Below are 23,628 nucleotides of genomic sequence, written 5' to 3'. Positions count from 1 at the left end.
ACCGGACTTACAGGCACACGAGGTTCTTAATAAACAGTAGCAAGCTTCAGAGTGCTAGCCATTTCCATGCCAACCAAGTTCAAGTGGCTGCTGAGAGAACCGAAGTACTGGTCCTCCGGGGAAACCGAGGCAGGGCTGGAGCCCACAGACGCTGTCAAGGCAGCCTCTCTAAAGTTAACACAGTGCACAGTGCAGCAGCGGACGTTTTCAAAACACCAAGTAGATGCCCAGGAAGGTAGGACTCAACATTCTCACCCGGCCAAATATCCTAACTCTTCAGGACCCCGTTCTGAAACCGATCAGTTTTATCAAACTGCTTCTGTGTGACTCGGCACCCTGGAGGAGGGAGCCTGTGCCTCTAAACTGCAAGTTCATTAAGTGCCTGGGTCCCTTCATCTCTGGGGCAGTTACCTGCTTTCGCACGATGCCGACTTCCCCCCGCTCTCCTGCCAGCCGCAGGGTGCACAAAAGAAGTATGTTCAAGAACACCGGTGTCTGGGTCACGAACACTGTTAAAGTATGAACAGCATTTCCAATAAAACATGAAAAGATTTATATTGTATCTACAAAATTTAAGTTTCTGCTACAATAAATGCTCTATTTTGTTAAGCTAGGAAGGTAAGGAATGTCACGATCAATGTATACATTCTCTTTGCAGCATTAGTCTGGGAGACTGGTGTTCACACTGGGCAATCATAGATGTGAATTTCCTGGTCGTCACCGACAGACACAATTTTTGAGCCATTTCCATTGTATTTTACTCCCCAGACCTGTAAATCCAATAAAAAGAAAAAACAAAGTTGTCATGTCTTTATTCTTTATGAACAAACATCCTCCTCTATTCTCATCGTACCAAATCTAGAAAAACACCAAAAGGACGGTGTTCCGTGTTTTCTGAACCAGCAAGAATGGGGCGTTTTCTTTAACAGGATTATCTGGCATTGCTCCTGTCATCATTCCCTCACCTCCCATACTCCGTCATATCTCATTTCTAAACACAAATCTGTGTACCTACAAACCTTTCAAGATTCAGAACCCGAGGAAGGACCTAATGTCGTGAAGATGGAACCCACAGGGGACGGGCATGGGCTTGCGTTTGAAAGATAAAGGCCCCAGGACCATCCCCAGGGCATGAGCTCAGGGGCACCTCACCTAACGCTGTGCCCCCCGCCCCCCAGCCAACGATTCTCCCCTGTGACTAGAGGCCTCAAGCTGGAAAACTAGACGTCAGGGGGCACTGATTTTACTCGCTGCGTGTTCAAGTGCACAGTCACACCGCCTTCCTGACAAAACACGTGGCCGGAGTTCCCTCAGGTCAGCCTGTCCCTCTGACCCCAAGTGGGGCCGGGGGGGGGGGGGGGGGGTCCAGCCGCGATCTCAGCGTTGCCACCGGGTGGGCTGATGGCCTCACTGCCACCCAAACACCACCTCCGAGACCACCACACTCAGCCTCTCGCACGGGGAAACGCGGCCAGCCAGGGGGGTTTACTCCCACGGCAGAATGTTTATTTTTTTCAACGTTTTTTTTTTGTTTTTTTTTTTTTTTTTATTTTTTATTTTTGGGACAGAGAGAGACATAGCATGAACGGGGGAGGGGCAGAGAGAGAGGGAGACACAGAATCAGAAACAGGCTCCAGGCTCTGAGCCATCAGCCCAGAGCCTGACGCGGGGCTCGAACCCACGGACCGCGAGATCGTGACCTGGCTGAAGTCGGACGCTTAACCGACTGCGCCACCCAGGCGCCCCCCACGGCAGAATGTTTAAATCCAGAAGTGAAGTATCAAGACTGAATTCCCTCAACTCTGTTAGCACTGATTTAAGATGAAACGGAAAAAAGCATGAACAATGATGTTAACTTTAAGCTGCATTCCAAAGGGGACACGGGGCGCCTGGCTGGCTCAGCTGGTGGAGCCTGTAACTCTTGATATTGGGGTTGTGAGTTCAAGCCTCAATGTTGGGCCTATATACAGATTATTTAAACAAATATAAAATTTAAAAAAAGCAGCATCATAAAAACAACTACGTATTGAAAGTCAATTTTTTTACTGCCTTGGGCATTTTATTTTTTACACTAACCAGTTTCCCAAGACTTGCTAGTCTAAATGGCTGGGGCCGGCAGCAATGGCCTCATGGGGAGCTGGGTAGAATGCAGAGCCCCAGGCCCCACGCCAGACCTACTGAGTGGGCCTCTGCCTTCCACCGGAGCCTCCACTCACCTCCACACTGGCAGAGACAAGGCCCCCAGGAAAACAGAGCCCCCTTTTCCTCATTTAAACACTGATGCAAAAGTTATATCGATAAAGCCAAACAACCCATAAGAAATCGTGGCTTTGAGTATGTTTAAAAAAAAAAAAAAAAAAAAAGAAGGAAAGAACAAGAAAAAGATCACATCACTTCATCACTTCTGTGGGCAGCTCCAAAAACGACAAGTGCCGACTTGTGGGGAAGGCCCTTCCCGAGCTGCACGGCAGGCTGCACCTGGAACAGCGCTCCCGGCGGGCCCCCGAACGGCTGTGTGGCTACTGCCACATTCTCACGCCTCTCGGCTCGCTAGGCTGCCAGCACATCGGCAGCACCCGCAGCCCAGACAGCACACAGGATGCTGGCTGGCTAGACACTGAGCAGGGAGCCCCAAGGCCCCGGCAGCTGGTCGGGGAAAGGGGAGGGCAGGTGCAGTGCTCAGGCAACGCCAGCAGACACGAAGGAACTGGGCCATACCTGATCCTGGTGATCAAAGAAGGTGTGAACGCAAGTCCTCGTTCCAACATCCCAAACTTTCACACTTTTGTCAGATGAACTGTTTTAAAAAAGGGAACATTAATATCAGAACAGTTTTCATCCCGGTTTTAAAGTCGGAAGCAATGTGACCGGAAATCCCACCCTCCTGTCACCTACACTCTACCTACCTGTACTCAGTGGCCAGCCTGGGCCCCAGGGGTGGGGGGTGGGGGGTGGGGGTTCCGGTGACGGCATCTCCGTGGCTTCCCCCACGCACGGAGCAGCCATTTCCCTGAAGTTCTCGTCTGCCCCGCCCTCGTGCAAGTGCCCTCAGCAGGAGTCTCAGACACCTGTGTCTGTTTCCAGATTGAGGGGGCCTGTCACAGCCTCCAAATGGAGGCTCGCTCCTGCAGGAAGAGGCTTCCGTAGCCTCTGAGCACTGTTATTAAACTGTCTGTCTCAAATCTTTCACCTGTCCTGGCCGTCCCGGGCTGGAATAACAGTGGGCTCTCAAAGCACAACATTCTGCAAACAGACCTACGTATTTTAAGTTACTATCGGAATACAGGCATCCACTCCTAAAGTAACTACGTGCAGAAGCCTAGACTGAAAACAGTCCACCTTCGATCCCGCCAAGGACAACTGCCTTCACAGCTTCAAACAAAACCCAAAACCAGTGAGGAAACCCGTCTACAAAAAAGGGTCAGACCATCTTCAAATTTTAAGGTGATTCCTAAAAGACCATCTACATCTTCCCAGCATTTAAGGAAGTGCCAAGAATCGAAAGTACCTGGAAACAAAGTGAGTGTCGTCAGGACAAAAGGCGACATTCAGCACCCACGACGCGTGGCCACTCAGTGTTCCAGCCAAGTTGGCGTGTTGTCTGAAATGGGGAAGTTTCAATCAAAATGGAGAGGGAACAAGTCTGTATGGCGGCATTAGCACAAACTGTGTGAATTTCCCCCGACAGCAAAGAGTACTATTGAAGCTGAGAGCTTAAAAGCTCAAAATAAAGGAACCACATTCTAGCAGCTCAGCAAGATGACTCCGGAGACAGGACCTGAGGGCCGCCAGGGGCAGGCAGGCCACCTCGGACAGCAGCAGGCTCTGACCCCGACCGCACCGTTTCCACCATATCCAAGGGAGGTGTCCACATCCACTCCACAACAGACGTGGCCTGCATACGCCATTCTCTTGTAAAGTTTATTTTTGACAGAAAAGCAGAGGAGGAGCAGAGAGAAAGAGAGAGACAGAACCCCAAGCAGATGCCACACTGAAAGCGCCAGCCCCGAGTCCTAACCAGCCAGCACACTGGACAGAGGCGCCCCCCGAGTCTAACCAGCCAGCACACTGGACAGAGGCACGCCCCGCGTCCTAACACCCCCAGTCAGCTCGTCAGAAGCCACAGCCCCAAGATCAGCCTTGCTGACCATTTTTTGTCTTCCAAAAGCTGCTAGAAGTACTCCTACTGCCCAGCAGCTCCCGAAAAACCCTCACAGGCCCAGGTGTGGGCTCGCACACAGACGGTCAGGGTTGTGGAACAGACAGATGGCAGCAATCTTAGCACCCATTCATCGCTGGGGCACGGAGAAGTGTGACGTGTGCCTCCAGGGGATCAGGACACCACATTCGGAAGCCGTGAACCAGAGGCACACAGGTCTCAGTACTGAGTCAAAGAGTCAAGCACACAAACACCTCTCAGGGGAGACTTGTGGGGGGAACAGGATGGGGAAAAGCCCAGGAGAAAGGGGCCTTGCACAAGCTGACGGTGACAGATGGCCACGACCTGAAGAGAGCGATCACTCTCTCTTATGCCTCCTCACCCGCACATTACTCACCTGCCAGAAGAAATTTAAAGTCAGAGAGCCCCACAAGAGGCAGGACAGCTGAGAAAAGGCAAGAAAGACCTCACCCTGGCAGGCAGATGGTGCACATCTCCCTCCCGGACATTCCCAGTTCGAGGACCGGGCTGTGATGGGGGAGGAAGGCCTGAGGCTCTGCACACAAGCCCCCGAGGGACCCGGGAGAAGGGCTGCATACTCGACAGGACTCCTCCAAGCAGTGGGAGACAAGACGGACACTGGTACTGGGCGAGAAGCCCGAGTCTCCGTGGCAACTTACACATCATAGATCTTGATGTAGCCGTCATCTGAGGCAGTGACGAGCAGCTGAGAATCCGGGGAGAAGGTCAAGGAGCGGATGGGCATAGCATGGCCTGAAATTCACAAAGGCCCCGTTAGTCTCCCCCCACGGGCTCCCCACTGACAGCGTCCCTTTTAACGACCACAAGTATTTGAGCCGCACTGCCCAGGTGCTTTTCGTCAGAGAGGGAGGGGAATGACTGGATGCACCCCTCCTCCTAATGTTCTGGAAACATCCATGCAATCCAGGCCCCATCCTCCTGGAGCCACCTCTCCTCAGTTCCCTTCCTCACCAGCTGGACCTCAGCACACATGGCTTGGGAAAAACTCCTCTACTACAAATATGGACAAATAAGGAAACACACATTGCTTCTGATCTGTATGAACAAACAGGACGCGGTTTCCCTACCAAATCCTGTGTTGTAAACAATAAACTGAGGAGGTAACGTATGCATGTGCCTGCCAGGATGGGGTCCTTCTTGCCTTTTCTCAGCCATCCTGCCTCTTTTGGGGCTCTGTGACTTCAAATTTCTTCTGGCAGGTAAGTAGTGTGTGGGTGAGGAGGCATAGGAGAGAATTCAGAATTCAAACTAGTACAAAAGAGCACAGGGCAGAGGCGCGTTCAGCGTCCAACTCCTGGTTTCAGCTCAGGTCACGATTTCACAGTTGGTGGGTTTGAGCCCCGTGTCGGGCTCTGTGCCGACAGCATGGAACCTGTTTTGGATTCTCTCTCTCTCAAAATAAATAAACATGTAAAACAGCACAGGCTAGAAGCCTCTGTCCCATCCACCATGCTTGACAGGGCTCGCACCCACACCCTGAGGCCAGCAGAGCAGAGGGCAGGCAGGGCGCTTTCACCCACCGTCAGATTCTTGACAAAACTGGTTTTTAATCACGACTTTCTTAACTGTCTTAAACAAGACAGAAACGAAATTCTCATACAGCTGAGATATACTAACACAAAAATTGAGTAAGCCTGTTCACCAAAACAAGCACTCAACAGGGGTACAACTCCGACCACACACTAAGACTTGGAGGCGTCTCAGACTTCCAACTGAGATAGTATAAAGCTCATTTGTCATTTTGTAGCATTTTAATAAAAGAACAATTCTTCCTCTGTGGTCGGATAACCCAGTTTGCACAAAAGAAAATGAGCCATACCTTCCAGCGTGTGCAGGAGTTTTCCAGTTGCAATATCAAAAATATTGATGATTCCGTCTATGGCTCCACTGGCCAGGTACTTCCCATCAGGACTCTGTGGAGAACACGCGGAGAGCACCTGAGACTCCCGTGTTGTTAGGCCATGCCCAGCAAACGTCAGCAAATCCCCTGCTCGCGACACCCCACGCCCGCCAGACAGCTGCCTGCCCCCAGCACGGCCACAGGCCGGAGGCACAGACTGCAAACAGTGGGAGACAGAGAAGAGAGCAAGGTTTCCTTACATATGCAATACTAAGAATGAATTTTCCTCTGGTGTCCAAAGAATATTCCTTTTTCCCACTTTCCACACCAAAAATGTTCACTTTTCCCACATGAGTTCCTGTGGCCAGATACTGGGAATCAGGGGAAAAGGCCAAAGTCCAGGCATCCACTGAACAGAAAGAAAGAAAAAAAAAAAACACAATGAGAAAAGATGTGACCTTAATTTTAAAAACTTTTTTTTTTTTTTTTAATGTTTTTATTTTTGAGAGAGAGAGAGAGAGAGACAGAGCATGAGCAGGGGAGGGGCAGAGAGAGGGGGACACACAGAATCTGAAACGGGCTCCAGGCTCTGAGCTGTCAGCACAGAGCCCGACGTGGGGCTCGAACTCACGGATCGTGAGATCATGACCTGAGCTGAAGTCGGACGCTCAAGCGACTGAGCCACCCAGGCGCCCCAATTTTAAAAACTTTTAAAGTTTTACCAAAAGATACATTTTTAAAAGATTAGAAATCGTGTCCTGATTCAAAAACCTATGTGTAAAGGTGTTAATTCTTTACCAAGTTAGTACAGATCTACTTAAATTTTAATAAAAACAGGACGGACAAGTGTTAACAAGGATATCGAGAAACCCAAATCCTGATACACTGGTGTGACCACTCTGAAAAACATTTCAAGTTTTTGTTTTTAATTTTAATCACTGGGGGCTCATCCTAAGCGCACCTCTTCATCCCATCACCTATTTAACCCACCCTCCACCTCCCTCCCCTCTGGTGACCAGCAGTGTGTTCTCTATAGTTAAGAGTCTGTTTCTTGGCTTGTCTGTTCCCCGCCCCCCCATCTGCTCATTTGTTTCTTAAATTCCACATACAAGTGAGATCACATGGTATTTATCCTCCTCTGACTCATATCACTCCTCTGATACTCTTCCTAGATCCATCCATGTCATTGCAAATGGCAAGATCTCATTCTTATGACTAATATTCCACTGTATATGTATCACATCATCTGTATCTATCCATCAGTCAGTGGACACTGGGGCTGCTTCCAGATCTTGGCTCTTGTACATAATACTGCTGTAAACATACGGGTACATCTATGCCTTTGAATCAGTGCTTTGTATCCTTCAGGTAAACACTTAGTAGTGCAATTGCTGGATCACAGGATAGTTCTATTTTTAACTTTCTGAGGAACCGCCACACTCTCCTCCACAGTGGCTGCACCAGCATCCCCACCAATGCAAGAGGTTCCCCTTTCTCCGTATCCTCGCCAACACTCGTTACTTCTTATGTTGATTTTAGCCGTTCTGACAGGTGTGCGGTAGTATCTATCGTGGTTCCGATTTGCGTTTGCCCGATGACAAGTGACACTGAGGATCTTTCATGTGTCTGTTGGCATCCGGATGTCTTCTTTGGAAAAGTGTCTGTTCATGTCTTCTGCTCATTTTTATTTTTAAATTTTTTAAAAATCTTTATTTATTTCTGAGAGACAGAGAGAGACACAGTGTGAGCGAGGGAGGGGCAGAGACAGAGAGAAAGACGCAGAATCTGAAGACAGGCTCCAGGCTCGGAGCTGTCAGTACAGAGCCCGACACGGGGCTCGAACTCACAAGCCGTGAGATCATGACCTGAGCTGAAGTTGGATGCTCAACCGACTGAGCCACCCAGGCGCCCCCATGTCTTCTGCTCATTTTTAAACTGCATTATTTTTGGGGAGTGTTGGCTTGTATAAGTTCTTTATATATTTTGGATACTAACCCTTTATCTGATATGTCATTTGCAAATTTGTTCTCCCATTCCGGTGGCTGCCTTTTGGTTTGTTGTTTCCTTCACTGTGCAGAAGCTTTATCTTGAGAAAGTCCCAGTAGTCTATTTTTGCTTTTGTTCCCCTTGCCTCAGGAGACGTATCTAGAAGGAAGCTGCTGCAGCCAATGGCAAAGAGGTTACTGCCTGTATTCTCCTCTAGGATTACTATGGTTTCAGGCCTCACATTTAGGTCTTTAGTCCAGTTTCAATTTATTCTTGTGTATGGCGTAAGAGAGTGGCCCAATTTTCCCAACACCGTTTGTGGAAGAGATTGTTTCCCATTGGACATTCTCTCCTGCTTTGTTGAAGATTGGTTGACCATACAGTTGTGTCCATTTCTGGGTTTTCTATTGTGTTCTACTGACCTATGTGCCTATTTTTGTGCCAGAACCATACTGTCTTGGTGATTACAGCTTTGTAGTATAGCTTGAAATCTGGAATCGTGATGCCTCCAGCTTTGCTTTGCTTTTTCAAGATTACTTTGGCTATTTGGGGTCTTCTGTGGTACCACACACATTTTAGGATTGTTTGTTCTAGCTCTGTGAAGAATGCTGGCGGTATTTTGATAGAGAGTGCATTAAATGTGTAGACTGCTTTGGGTAGCATAGACATCTTAACAATGTTTGTTCTCTCAGTCAATGAGCATGGAATGAAACCCATTTCTTTGCTTCCTCTTCAATTTCTTTCATCAGTGTTTTATAGTTTTCACAGTACAGGCCTTTCACCTTTTTGGGTGGGTTTACTCACAGGTATCTTATTGTTTTTAGCGCAGTTGTAAATGGGATTGTTCTCTTAACAGTCTGACAATTATTTTTATTTTTTAAAAATGTTTATTTTTGAGAGCGAGAGAGCACAAGCAGGGAAGGGGCAGAGAGAGACGGAGACACAGAATCTGAAGCAGGCTCCAGGCTCTGAGCTGTCAGCACAGAGCCCGACGCGGGGCTCGAACTCACGAACCGTGAGATTACGACCTGAGCTGAAGTCGGCTGCTTAACCGACTGAGCCACTAAGGTGCCCCCAGTTTGACAATTTCTTAAATGCAAACAAGTACCACAACATCTGGCAGTTGCACTCCTGGATATCCACCAGAGAGAAATGAAAACACGTGTCCACACAGACTTGGGCAGTGGTGTTCACAGCACCGCCCATAACGGTAAAAACCTGGAGAGAATCCAAATGTCCATCAAGTGCTGGGTGGGAGAACAAAATATTCTGCAACGTGGTAAGGGAACACTGTCCAGAAACAAAAAGGAGCTGCCGGCACACGCTACAACACGAATGAGCCCTGAAAACCTTACGCCGCAGAAAGACGGTGTAGAAGACAACACCCCCCCCCCCCCACCTACATGGAAGTTCTCCAAAGACAAAACTGCAGACACAGTGGGTCTGAGGCTGCCTGAGGCTGAGGCACACGCGGACTGCACGTGGACCTGAGGGGACGTTCTGAGGCGCGCGAGTGTTTTAAAACTGAACTGCAGATGGGGCACCTGGGTGGCTCAGTCGGTTGAGCGTCCGACTTCGGCTCAGGTCATGATCTCACAGTCTGTGGGTTCGAGCCCCGCATCAGGCTCTGTGCTGACCGCTTGCTCAGAGCCTGGAGCCTGCTTCAGATTCTGTGTGTCCTCTCTCTGCCCCTCCCCTGCTCACGCTTTGTCTCACTCTGTTTCTCAAAAATAAATATAAAAAAAAAAAAAAAAAAAAATTAAAACTGAACTGCAGAGCTGGCTGCACGGCCCCAGAGATTTACAAAAACTCGTGAACCGCACACTCACCGTGGGTTAACCTGATGCTGCAATCACAGCAGTGAAAGCTTGCCTCAAGAAAGCTGCGAATAAAGGAACACGTACTGCCATAAACACTCTTCTGTTGTGCCATGATAGGACAAAGCGTTTGCCAAAATTAACAAGGAATATGGACTGGAAAGATACACTGCGTTTTTTAAAGATCGCCTGTTTTTTCAGTCACACCGTACAACGGAGTTAATTTCAAGAGCTCTGTTCAAATGTGACGCGTCACGGTGCTCCTCCCGCCGGACCCAAGGGTCTGCAGACTCACGCGCAGTCGGGGTGAACAACTTGCTTCACATCTCTCTCTGGGGACACACCACTGGTGGCATTTCAGCATTTCCTTTCTAGGCTCTCTGGGAACCTCTTTGGAGGCAATCCCACAGAGCTCCAGGGGCCTCGGGGTCCGGGCCTGGAGGCTAGGGAGTCATCTAGTTGCCCGGCTTCTGTCTGTCCCCTGGCCCACGTGCACTCTTGTATAGGAACGTGCCCTAAGTCTGGCCACCCTCCCCTGACAGGACACAGCTTGTTAAAAGCACAGACAGACTCCCTCCCAAGTCGCTCTCCTCACGCCTGGGCTGGGCTCGAGAGGGCAGGCCCTTCCCAGCCCATGGGACGGAGGACAGGCTGCCGAGCTGGACTCCTGGCAGACAGGGGTCCCAGCACAGATGGGTCAACAGTGTCTTCCAAGGGGTTTTAAAACAAAAATCCCTTGCAAATTTTAACACACTCAAAGGAGTGATCAATAATTTAGCTCTATCGCTTTTCTTACGAAATGTTTTAAAAAGGAAATTAACTTCAGGGCACCTGGGTGGCTCAGTCAGTTAAGAGTCCGACTTCGGCTCAGGTCACGGTCTCACGGTCTGTGGCTTCGGCCCCGTGTCAGGCTGTGTGCTGACAGCTCAGAGCCTGGAACCTGCTTCAGATTCTGTGTCTCCCTCTCTCTCTGCCCCACCCACCCACTCACGCTCTCTCTCTTTCTCACTCAAAAATAAACATTAAAAAATTTTTTTAAAAAAAATGCTCAATCAAGATCTGAAAAAGCTTTTGTAATCAACAGCTACTTTTTAATCTGTAAATGACTAGCATTTACTCTATAATAAGATTATGCTTTCTTGTTCCTATTATAATTAGCTGTTTACTGGAATAACAGTTTTTAGAGAATCTGATTTTTATTCCTTGCAGTTTAATAGAATAACATTTCTGAATTATTTTTACAATTCCCTATTAACTGGTTTACAATATGGAATTTTTAGTACGAAATATCCTTATGCTCACAACTGAAGGAATTCTTATTCCTTATTCCTGCACCCTAAGATTTATATCTGCATAACAGACATTTACTCTCGTAAGCCCCACCTCCCCAATGGCAGGGCAGCCCCCTGCCGTCCGGGCTGTCCTGCCGTGGCGGGGGGGCGAGGCCCTGGCTGCTCCCACTCGTCTTCCCAAGCGCCAGTGTGCTGGGGGCAGCGTCTGTGTCTTCAGCCTCACTTCCTTCCTCAGGATCAGTGATTTTCTTTCTTTCTTTTTCCGTGGTGGTCAGTCCACATCCCCCAGGCATATTTCCCAGACAGGTACAGCTTCGGGGCCATGTCCCCGTATTCACTGTCCGGACGACTCAGCTGCTCCTCTGTCACCCAAGGAACTGCCATTTGGTGGCCGGGTCCGGTTCTGTGCAGATTCCTGAACCAAGAGAAATCCAGCCCCTTGACGAGTCTCTGCACCCTGTTTCTTTCCTAACAGTAACCTTCCAACGGGCACGTGCCTCACACACGGATGAGGCGCCCGGCTGTCGACGGCACTGCTGGTCAGGGAAGGCCGGCTGCGTGCAGACCCACCCTCTTCCCTGGAACCAATCCAGCACTCGTTTCTTCAACTGCAGCGTGCCCGTGACCACGACAGCCATGCAGTGACCTCGACAGCCATGCAGTGACCTCAGCGTCCTAGGTCTGGCGAAGGCCTGGGTGCCCAAGGTGAAAAGGCAGCAAGAGATCTGCCTCTTTCTCCTCTCCCTGCTCTGTAACAGTCTTTGTAGATTTGGGGGCCAGTCTGGGACCCCAAGTCCTCCGTGAGTGACGTCGGCAGATAAGGACAGGGGCAAGACAACCACCTGGGGCGATCACAGTGTCCCCCATACATAGCCTTTTCCAAATGCATATCCAGCCCACACACCCTGATAACTGTGTTTCAGTGGAAACAAACTAGGGTCTGGGCACGCATATCCTTTAAAAAGCTCCAGGGGTGAGCCTCACAGACCGGGGAGCCTTGCTTCTGAGGGAAAATACACGCAGTTTCCGGACAAGCTAGCCTCCTTACAAACCCTGGGACTACTATTCTTTCCAATATAAAGCCGGTCGTGGTTACTGGGCACAGCCAGTAGGGGGCAAACCTCCCCGGGGCTCCAACCAAGGGAGGTGTGCCAGGGAAACAGCTAAGCGGCTTCTCCGGGATCGAGGCAGCTGGCTCTCTGTGCTCTCTAGCGGCCATCACCCATTCTGGCGAACAGCCCCTGGTCACGAATGCCATACAGACATTTGTAAGTTGAGGGGACAAGGGATCCTGAGGTGTCGCACTGCTTGTGCCACATGACCCGGCCCGCCGAAATCATTAATCAAGGCTGATGGACAAGACTATGCTGTCCTACGATGCTTTAGATAAAATGAATGTTATTCCAGAAGTTTCCTGTCCCTCAAATACAGATCATAGGAGAGACTGCCGTGATACAGACCTGAGAGGACACACTACTGTGGACAAGAGACTCCTATCAGGCAGGGCACATGTCAAATTAGAGCACGGCAAACAGAACCCCTGGACCGTCCGGATACAGGTCCACACCCCCAAATCTAAAGCTTCTAAACAACTGTTTTTGAAACAGGGTTAATACCAAAATTTATTTGGCAGTGAAATCTCACCTGCGCAGACACACACACTCATGTTTCGTTGCTAAGATATTAATGCTCCCTCCAACTCCACAAAAGGTATCACATAACCCGTAGCCCACGCACCCGCATTATCCTCTCCAAGCCAAAAAATTCTGAACCTGGGTGGCTCAGTCGGTTAATTCTTGATTTCGGCTCAGGTCATGATCTCACGGTCTGTAAGTTCAAGCCCTGCGTCAGGGTCTATGCTGACAGCTCAGACCCTGCTTGTGACCCTCTCTCTCTCTCTCTCTCTCTCTCTCTCTCTCTCTCTCTCTGCTCCTCCCACACCCCCCTCTCAAAATAAATAAATAAACTTAAGAAAAAAACGACAAGTTAAAAAATCCTGAACTGTAAAACATACCTATCCCTAGAGGTTTTGAGAAGCAAGTGTGAATGTCTATTATCTTCCCTAAAAGCACAACTCTTACCAGGTCCTGCATCTATGGACTTTATCTGTTTGCCGTTTTCCAAGTCCCAGAGACGAATGTGAGCATCAAGAGAACTGGATGCAGCAATGGGCAGCGTGTGGCTGATGTCCACGGACACCACACCCAGTTGATGGCCCTCCAGACTCCACTGTAGGTCCAGCCTCTCATCACACCTTCAGCGGGGGACAGAGAAATGGGTTTCTTCACACACAACACGCTGTACCTGCCATCGGAAATTCTGGCCCCCGTGACTGTGCACTACCAGCGGTCTGTGAAACGCAGAATCAGAGGCGACCTGAAGAGCCACGGGACACCAAATGCGGCCAAGTTTTAACTGTGGGACTTTTTTTTTTTTTTTTTTTTTTTTTTTAACTATAGGGCCTTAACGTTGAAGAAGAGGAAAACAAGTGAGGAAAAAATCAGCTGCCTTTTTATACCACCAACTGCTACCGTTTTGTAGCTCAGAAAACAGTTAATACTCTCCTGACTGCAACTTGGGGGAGTCCAGAAGCAAAACCCTAAACCTCACTTTCCAAGGCTGTCAGGGGAAAGAGCGCTCACCATTTCCAGACCTTCACCAGGTCATCCAGGGATCCCGTGACCACTGTCTCAGAGTTTTCTTTCTTGTTTGTCCCCCAGGCGACTGACCAAATGGCATCATCATGGGCTAGAATGGAAAGCAGTTCGTTTCAAAGGCTTCATGCAACTTCTAAACTGTTCTGAACTGAAGCGGAAATACCGCTCCAACGATTCTGAGGTCCATCCACCTGCCCCTACAGGCAAAGTGCCCTCCCACCAGCTCCCATCAGAACCGCAAAGGCACACATGAGCAGCCGAGGTTCTGAAGAAGCCGCTTACCCCTAATCACAGGTTCACCTGGCGGGAGGGAGCACTGGAATGATCTGGCGCAGCCCGCGTGCATCAGCCCGGAGCGGCTATCGCTTGGTTAAAACTAGTGAAACCGGTGGGAAACTTTCACCCCCAACCAAAGACCTACACTTGATTAAGCCTTATCTCTTGGAGATCTTTAGAAACCAACAGGCAGTTCAACTGCAAACAGTACAGGTCTGGAAATAAACACCTCCATACTTGAGTTGCCTCTTGCCATCAAATGTCTATTATGCTTCACGAGTCAGTTACCACATTAATCTTTTTATAAGTATTACCTCAATCACAATGGCCCTATCAAGTAGCTGCTCATTTTACAGACAAGGAATCGGAGGCTGAGAGAAGCCAAGTAAGTCACCCAAAGTCAAAAGCCAAGGAGTGAAACTGGGACTCCGACCCAAACTACTAACAACTCAAGTGCAGCTTGGATCTGAAGTCCGCCAGCTGCATATCCAGGGGGCCTGCCTGTCAAGTCTGCAGACCGAGCCTTTATTCGTCCCGGGAGCAGTGGTCAAGGAACACCTTCCCAAGACGTGAATGTAAGGGCCCCGAACAGCTGTGACTCACGTACAGCCCCGTGGCTCCAACGACTTGCCCACCCGAAGCCAGCCTGCTGCCCGGACGGCAGGAGCTGCACGCCAGGTAGCCGACTGGCATGCCTCATTAGCTGGTTATTCATCCGAGTTAACGGGGAAGAATGCTTTGGGCTTAAACTTCAGACTCCCTACACGTCCCTACTTAGAGCCGAAGAGCTTTTATTAGGCATTCCCACAAACTCCTCCAGGCGCCACCTGACCCATCCAGGTGTGCTTAACAGGTGCCCAAAGCCCAATATCCCTGGCAAGCTGCACTCCCGGACTGGACTCTGGCCTCCACCCCACCCCAGCCTCCCCCACTTTCATTAGGGTCAAAGCCTCTGCGCAAGTCCCCGCGCTCGTCTGAAATGGAAGAACCAGGGTAAAGACTCCCAAGGCAAGTTCTGAGGCTCAAATGTTTCCTCTTTCACACCGTGGGAGCTGGGAGGCTCAGAGCTGCACCTTCCTCAGGTGGGAAAGTTTCCCTCAGTCTGTCCTGTGACCCCTGCTTTGTCTGTTCTTTTCAGTTAGTTGTCTGGGGGCTTTTGCTGCAGTTCTTCTGCAGAGAGCACGTCTGGGGACTGCGCGTCTGGTCAGCCCAGAGACTCGGGGACGACACAGTTCTCACAGGTGAGTGTGCCTGAACAGGCAGGCCCCTTACCTTGCTCCTGTTTGAAGAGAATACTGTACTGAAAAAGAACAGACGCCACGTTAGACCAATGGTCAGCCTTCAGATGTATCCCGTTCTCTCCCCTAAAACGCCCCGGTGCCCAAGTCACCAGCCATCCCCCCCGGTAGATGTGGTTCCCCGTGTGAGCTACGTCCCCTGCCCCCACCCTGACCATCCTGCGGGCTCCCCGATTCCTGCTCATGTAAGACTTGCACAGTCGACTACACCAGAAAAAATCAGCTCTTGCAGAAGCTGGGGTCTCTCCTCCCCCCACCCCTAGGACACTGATAAATTCCGTGCATTCCCTGCCCTGGTCACCAGGAGGCTCTGGGTCCAGTTTCCAGCCTAACTTCTGCAGTTGTATAAAACCACACAGCCCGCTTAACCTGTTACTGCTGTCCCTTTCCAATACTTTTTCTTTCTGGTTTTTAAGTACCAATTCTTTTAATTTTCATTTTTTTTATTAAGTAAACTCTACGCCCAGCGTGCAGCTTGAACTCACAACCGTGAGATCAAGAGTCACACGCTCTACGCGCTGAGCCAGCCGGGCACCCGCTGAGTACAAATTCTTTCAACGTGTCCGTAAACTAAGGTACAGGCTTAGTGCATTTTGGGTCACGCACTTCAGGAGCAGAGCAGGAATCAGAGGCTAGTTTCCTGACCACACACCCAGACAACATTCTGGGCCCCAACCTGCCAGAGACCAGCTGATTCTACTCCCCACCATAGGCCTTACCTGGTTGGTCATCTCCTCGACCAAGGATGAAGGGCTAACGGCCAGACAGTTCTGCGGAAACATCAGGGCTTCAGTAAGGGGGTGTCATCAGGACAGAGGGGGATACACGAGGTTGCCCTTATCGAGAAAAAAAGGCAACCCTCTGCCATAGCGCTGCCCTGACCTTTTCTATGGATTGGCCCCAGGGGCCCCTTCACCAGCCCTGCCGGGTGGTGTGAGCTCCCCTGGAGCCCAGGGACCCCAGTAACACCCACCCCATGCCAGGTGTTCCTCTCCCCAAGTCTGACTATAGACAGGGACCAGCCTCCCTCCCTTGTTGCTCTTCAGGGAGACAAAACCACAGGCTCTTTTATTTTTAAATATTATTTATTCAAAACTGAACAAGCAAATATGTGGGAACAAAGCTGTTACAGCCTCTGAAGGGGTCACGAGCACATGAATGAGGTCAGCAGCTGCAGACACGCGTCTCCCAAAAGGCAGCAGAGTCTTCAAGGACTTGGCTCAGCTAACACAAACTTACTTTAAGAACAAATTGAATTTCTCAGGCTATAGTTGTCCTTGTTATTACGTGTGTGTGCCACAGACCCCTCCGGCAGCCCTGCAAAACCTATAAACCCCTTCTCGGGACTTTTTAAATACACGGGACTAGAAAGGAAACCGAGCACTGTCAATTCTTGGTATTCAAGGCTGTCATGTTGTATGAAGTCACCAGGAACACCCAATTAGCGAAGACTGACGCCACTGCTCCCAGGAGAAATGGGCAAGGGCCCTGCAAGCCGCCTGTAACATTTTTGTCAACCGACCAACACATAACTCGTGCTATGTGTGATTCTGGTTAAAGGCCGCTTACGTGATACGTATTGCTAATTCCTCAGTTTTGAACTCACTGCCGACGGCAGCATCACTCAAGCCCAACTGAAACGTATCCAACACACGCGTTTTCTCCGTAAGGCACCTCGCGGCCTTCTTGCGCTGAGAACACGAACATGCCACTTTAGCACAGTGCTCAGGGGCCATTTTAAACAGTGATGTCACCGGCAAAAAGCATAAAAATGCAAAAGCCATGACACTAAACAGCCTGGAAACGAGAACCCTTGTTAACACAGGAGGGCTGAGACAAGAAGGCAGTGTCGCCTCAGTCAGCTGTAGCTGAGAATGTGTCAGGCGACCCAAACTTTTTGCCACCGTGCACTTGTCTGTGACAGACCACGAAAGCACTGCAAGTACTGACTTTGGGGCCACAAATAATTTCAGTGTGTAGGCAAATTTGCAGGTACAGAATCTGGAATAACAAGCATGGATCAACCGAAATAAAATGTTATCAAAATACAAATATTAAATTGTTGACAGCATACCATACGTGACTATTAACACAGAGCATGACTTAGCATCAAGTCTAATAACTACTACAATTCTGAAGTCGTGACGAACTTACATCCAGGGGATATGTGATGAACATATCGTAAGATATGGAAACATCTGTGATTTCTATTGGTGACAAAGTCACCCTGTTAATACTGTGGTTTGCTGCCTACATTCATAACTGGAGGAAAGGCTAAATTTCAGTTAGAGATTAGAGAACATAAAAATGTGGCTTTTCTTATCCACTTTCAGGCCCCCCTCAATTCTACCCAGGGACAGCAGAAACCACACAACTAAGGCATTCAGGTTACTCGCTTTAAATGTGCAAATCCCAAAAGGCCACCGTGAAGGTTTTCCAAGGATAAGAGGAAAAACAAACAACTTCTAAATAACCCTTGTCTATGAAGATCTCAATCAGGTTGGTAGTGCTTCACTCATCTGTGGCCCAAGAACGGGCTCCTGCCCAGGGTAGGAATGACGATACGGAGCTCAAGCCAGGACTGCTGCCCCATGAAGCCCAGGCCTGCCCTCCTCCCTTCCCACCCGGATCTCATGCTTGGCAACAGGGGAACAAGAAGGATTAGGAACACCTGCAGGACACCAACTTCCAAGGAGCCCCCCTCCTGCCCCAGGACAAAGGAGAACTTCTGTGGAGGAGTGACATTTGAGGGCTGGCCATGAGTCAGGCCCTGCTTCAGGTTCCACCCGGGGACTGGCCCGCTGAACCCTCGCACCCCAGTGAGTAGGTATTCGTGGTCCCACCTGCGCCTTCCTGGTAACCTTGCAGAGCTTAAGGAAGCCTCGGAAGATTGTTCTGAGGGCAAACGGGGGACACAAGCTACATCGCCTCCTCCTTCATGCTCTCCTAACAGGTCATTTGAGAGCGGAGAGGCCCCCAGAACCTCTTTTGCCACCTCCTCTGTTTAGGGAACTTCCCCCCCCATTTCCCAGGCGGAATTCCTTGCTGTTTCCAAAGCACACTGCACGTGCAGTTTGTACAGTCTGCCTGCCAATTTGTGCAGCTTGTACAGGCGGGTTCGTAACCCACGAAGCTAGGTGGCACGCGAAGGGACGAGAACCCAGGGACCCAGCCTGTGCTCGCACCTATCCGCTCCCCAAGAGGACAGCGTGGCCCAAGGCCTGGAAAACTTCCGTTTACGGTCACAGAGACTTCTCCCGAGAAACCAGCCCTAACCTCGAGGCTGCACAGAACAGTCTCAGGATGCAAGACGAGGCCACCTACGGCCCTCCTCTCGGGCCCCGCACGCCGAGAGGCAGCCAGGACGCAAACAGTCACAGAAGCCACCTTCGGGCCCCGCGGCCTGGAATACCCCGGAGCAAACCAGATCGGAGGCTGCCTCCGCCCCCCCCCCCTCGCTCCTCCGGCCCGCGGCCCCCGCCACTGCCATCCCCAACCGGCGAGCACGTCAACTCACCACCGCCCCACCGGCTGCGCTGCCCGCCGCACTTGTGACGCGAGCTCGGAGCGACGGCGTCGCGCACCGATGAGCTTAGGGGGGCGTGGCAGCATGTCGCCCCGCCCCCTCCCCAGGGCGCAGGCGCGCGACGCGGCACCGCCTACCGACGCGGCTTCACGCTCCCGGCCCCGCCCCTGAAGGTTTCTGCCACCTGCGGGTGGGGGCGGCGGGCTTCCGTTTCTCAGGGTTGGACTCCCGCGGGAGCCCCCCTACCCAGGTGGAGGCTGGAGTCCCTCCCCCCCATTCCGATGGAGAAGAGGCGGGGGTCGCCGGTCCCACAGAAGTGCCCCCTCCGGACGGAGGAAGGTGCGAAAGCGACGTGTGTCTGGGGGCGGCCCCTGAAAGCCCAGCCCTGAGACAGATGCGGTCTCTCCTGATTAAAACTGGGGTTGTAACCAAAAAAGATTCTAGTAGGTGATGATAGTGAAGTGCGGTCACAGTGAATGCATGCCCCTGAAGTCTCCCTGGAAGTTAGAGCTTCACAGGATCTAGTTTATCAGGACTGCAATTCTATGATTGATTTCAGAAAACTGTTAGACTGCACAATTGTTTATTCTTACAATGGCATGAAGTTCATCTTTGGGGACTTTTGGAGGAGGCTGTGTTGCCCTGAAATTGCTTAATAGACACACAAGTCTCCCAGGGCCCATTGTCTGATCCTCAGTAATTCCTTCAGTGACACCTCCGCCATGGAAACCATCCAGCCCCAGTGGATCCCCTGCATGTCACTGGTTTGGAAAGCTTGGGTCAAAGCCAGCAGGCTTCCAGACATCCTGGATTATTAAAATTCTTATTCGGTGCCTCTTAAAAACCAAGCTATTCCTGTAACCATTCTGGATATGTTTGATCACAGGACATTTGCCCCTAAGGCTAAGAGAGAATGTACAAATTACATCTTCAGGCCAACGGAGTGTGTCTTTGAATTGGAGGCAATTCCCATGACCTCGACCAAATGCTGAGTGGACCCTGTTCAGACACATCCCACGAAGCCAAATACACAGAAACTGGCCCTGCAATGGCTGGGACCCAGGCTCTGAAAGTGCAGAGAGGACTTAACATCAGTCCCCCAAAGCACTGGTGGTTAGCAGTGAAATGAATAATCCTCTGGCCTTCTGGACAACCAGTTGCCTTAGTTTTGGCCAATCTGCGTGTTTGTTTTTGTCGGCAAAATTTGTGGGTTTCTCTGGTTTTTGAAAATAGACTGATTATTATGTGACCACTCCCAAACCAGGATAATGGGATCACCTTTGTTTTGACTTTTAGCTTTTAAATATAAAGTAGTATCTTTGAAGACTTCCACTTTAAGAATGGTAAAATTGTGGCTATCAAAAGTGCCTCTAACTATATAAGTAAGTGAACTTTAATCTGTATGATTTGGGCTTAGGTGGATATTTCTTCTTTTTCTGTGCATTGACTATAAATCCCCCACTTCAAGATTATCCTAAAAGTACACTGATCACTTTTGTGCGTCTTAATTTTATCTGTTGTCGGATTCCTAAGGCTTTTACTCATCTATTTGCTTGCTTCCAAATCTGCCAGTCTTCAGTTCCAATTGAAGTAAATTGGGTATCAACTCAAATTTTGTCAGGCATTATAGTTGTTCTAAATAAAAATTCAATTAATCATCTTCTAAAAATGAAATAGAATAGATTAAAAAGAAATAATATAGAAGATATAAGAGTGCATCATGCATAGTAAAGTTACGTCATGTAAAAAAAGAACCAAAACGTGTTTCATATATTCAGATAATGGAAAGGAAATATGCAAAGGAAATGCAAACGAAAGTGTTTCTTGCTATGAGTTGTGCTAAGAAGTTTGAAAACGATTGCAGTAAAGGCTTTCTAAAGACCTTCCAGCTCTATAATTCTATAATTGTGTTGGAATTCCAAATCATTCATTTAAAAAAGATATATTGTGTACCAGCTTTCACCCCTGTGACCCCAGAGCACCTCCATGGGTCATTGGCATGGCCTTAGCATTGGGATGGTCAGACAGGGATAACTGGCCTTTATGGCACCAGGGATACCTTTGGCATCTCATGAAGTCCAAGAATCCTGTCTTACTACGATGTATTTAAGTGCATAAGGGACGCCTGAGTGGCTCGGTCGGTTGAGCATCCGACTTCGGCTCAGGTCATGATCTCATGGTTCGTGGGTTCGAGCCCCATGTCAGGCTCTGTGCTGACAGCTCAGAGCCTGGAGCCTGCTTCAGATTTTGTGTCTCCCTCTCTGTCTCTGTCCCTCCCCTACCTGCGCTCTGTCTCTCTCTCAAAAATAAACATTAATAAAAAAAATTTTTTAAGTGAAATGCATTGGTTTACAAAAGAAACCAATTATATAAAAAAAAAGTTATCAAAAATTTGTAGGGGCGCCTGGGTGGCTCAGTCGGTTGAGCGTCCAACTTCGGCTCAGGTCACGATCTCGCAGTCCATGGGTTGGGGCCCCGCATCGGGTTCTGTGCTGACAGCTCGGAGCCTGGAGCCTGCTTCGGATTCTGTGTCTCCCTCTCTCTCTCTGCCCCTCCCCTACTCGCACTGTCTCTCTCTATCTCCCTCGAAAATAAATAAAAATTTAAAAAATTTAAAAAAATTGTGAAATAGTAATGTAGGTGCTGCTTTATTAATGCAGCAGGTCTGAGAACTTCTGTAATTTCAAAGTAGCAATGAACGTAAGTAATATTTCAAATTATCTACAACAGCTACAACGTGATAGGAAAACATCTGTGATTTATATTGGTGACAAAGTCACTGGTACTGCTAATACTGCTGGGGTTTATTGCTTTTACATTCATAATTAAAGGAAGTATTAAATTCTAGTTAGAGGTTAAGGAAAATAAAGATGTAATTATTTTCCACCAATTTTCACAGATCCCCTGATGCCCGTTGCAGAGCAAATCTGGAGAGAATTGCCAGTGTGACTGCATACCATTTAAATACCTATTACAAGTTGTGGTCTTGCAGTCTGGAGGGGATGAAGGGATTTCAGCATAAAATCAAGCGAAAACTCCAAGCTACTTGGGAAATAACTCAGGTGTATGGCCTACCTGGAAAAGCTCTGCAGATCATACGGCGGCCAAGGTTGGGAGGCCAGTCCTGTAGGGCTGTGGCTGGAATACAGCCGTCCCCAGAGAGTGGCTGCCTGCCTCCCTACCCAGCCCTGGACCCAGAGAGAGGCTGAGGCAGGAAGAATGATACAAGGCCACAGTGTCCCAGGACTTATGCTCTATACCTCTCCTCTCCACTCAGAGCCACACGTCTGAGCATTTCGGAAGGGGAAGGAAGAGACTTACAGATCTATCCCACGTCTATCTCCCTCTGCACAACACCATCACAGGATCATCCAGCTTTTGCTTGCGTACCTCCAAAGACAGGAAGCCCACCACCTCATTAGGAGGAAGAGCTGTCTCTGTTCCAGTTCCAAAAAGCCTTAGTTGACTTCCTAGAAAACAAGTGCATCAGTGGGTGTAGAGTGCGGCACAGGTGAAGGTCCTACTTTCTGCTTCGAACAGGCAGAGGGAGAGGGGCTCCATGGGCTGTGTGTCTGCCCTTCCTGGGGCTCTCAGGGACTCCAGATGGGCTCTCTGTGGTCCTCCCCAGAGCCCTATCTGGCAAAGTCTGATGTCAGGAACCCCACCTCCCTTTCTAATGTTCGTCCCAGGCTCCCCCTGGCCCACAGCTGATCTCCTGCCCTCCCCTCCCCGGGCTGCAGGATCTCTCTGGGGCTCCTCCTTCCTCACTCTGCCCGAGGACTCCCACTCTTGGATGGGCCTGTGCTTCCTTCTGTCCTCCTTGCCCCCACGGACAGGCACCAGGCCCTTCTGGTTTTCAGGGTGGGTGCATAGGGGTTAAAAAACCTGGGCTCCAGTGCCAGGGCTCCTGGGTTCGGTCCTGGCTGCTGCACTCTGCAGCCTAACCTCTCTGGGCCTCATTTCCTCATCCCTAAAATGGGGATAATGTCACATAGTACCTTCCTTGTAGGGCCGATGTGGGGAAATAAATGTCTGTTCTTTTTTTTCTTACTAAACACACAGCCTACCTTTGGGGAAGGCCCTGAAAGCCCAGGGTTCCCCTCTTTCACTGGCTCCCTGAACACCTACAGGTATTTGCATCGGAAGCTAATAACCAGGGAGACTCCGGGGCATTACCTGGAAATGACCTACTCTGGGCATTTCCTCACAAGGAAACTTCTAGAAAGTTATGGAGACTCTCTCTCCTTTAAAGTACTTAGCCCCATGTACCTATCATTAAAAATTCTTTACCATGCGCCCTGATATGTGTATATCATTTATGAATGATGTGTAGGTACTATTCTGTTAATATACTCATGTGTGTTATAAAACAAATACAAAAATAGGATTTTAAAAGGATGAGATAAAAGTAAAAGGTATCTGAAGGTCTAGTATTTTCTTCCCGACCACGGTGGACGGTCTTGCTGACCATTGGGGTATACGAATCCTACTTTGGAGACCCCAGCACCTCCAAAATTTTGTTTTGGTTTTAAACATTCGGAGAGCTATAGTGGCAGTGATATGGACTGAGTGAGCCCAGTGCTGAGAAGCAATACTGTGCAGAGTACTTGTGATGATTAACCCTAAGCCTGAAACCACAGGGATTAATCCCTACAGGGATGGGCAGAGGAGGAGATGGACCTCGGCCCAGGGTCATGCGGCCAGCACAGTGAAGCTGAAACCCAGGCCACTGGGG

General features: G+C 49.6%; 1 protein-coding gene across 4 annotated transcripts; it reads right to left on the bottom strand.

Moving 5' to 3' along the window:
- Window positions 1-494: 494 nt before the first annotated feature.
- On the bottom strand, window positions 495-18,990 carry SKIC8 (SKI8 subunit of superkiller complex). 4 transcript variants are annotated; one of them, XM_058736290.1, is made up of 11 exons: window positions 18,885-18,982; window positions 16,087-16,137; window positions 15,342-15,369; window positions 13,779-13,884; window positions 13,218-13,390; window positions 6,302-6,450; window positions 6,021-6,114; window positions 4,840-4,933; window positions 3,509-3,601; window positions 2,719-2,797; window positions 495-770 (listed from the first exon to the last, which is right to left on the bottom strand). In XM_058736290.1, exons 2-11 carry the CDS (start codon window positions 16,096-16,098, stop codon window positions 681-683), a joined length of 918 nt encoding a protein of 305 aa, XP_058592273.1. In that variant the 5' UTR covers window positions 16,099-16,137; window positions 18,885-18,982; the 3' UTR covers window positions 495-680. The 4 variants fall into 4 exon arrangements, with proteins under 4 accessions (XP_058592273.1, XP_058592274.1, XP_058592276.1 ...); XM_058736291.1 differs by lacking the exon at window positions 18,885-18,982 and adding an exon at window positions 18,644-18,797; XM_058736293.1 differs by lacking the exons at window positions 13,218-13,390; window positions 13,779-13,884 and having other exon boundaries at window positions 18,885-18,990.
- Between the last annotated feature and the right edge of the window lie 4,638 nt (window positions 18,991-23,628).

The sequence above is a fragment of the Neofelis nebulosa genome, chromosome 7 (genome assembly GCF_028018385.1).
Source record: "Neofelis nebulosa isolate mNeoNeb1 chromosome 7, mNeoNeb1.pri, whole genome shotgun sequence".
NCBI lineage: Eukaryota > Metazoa > Chordata > Mammalia > Carnivora > Felidae > Neofelis > Neofelis nebulosa.
The sequence above is the reverse complement of the archived record's forward strand: the minus strand, read 5'-3'. Positions and strand labels throughout refer to the sequence as shown.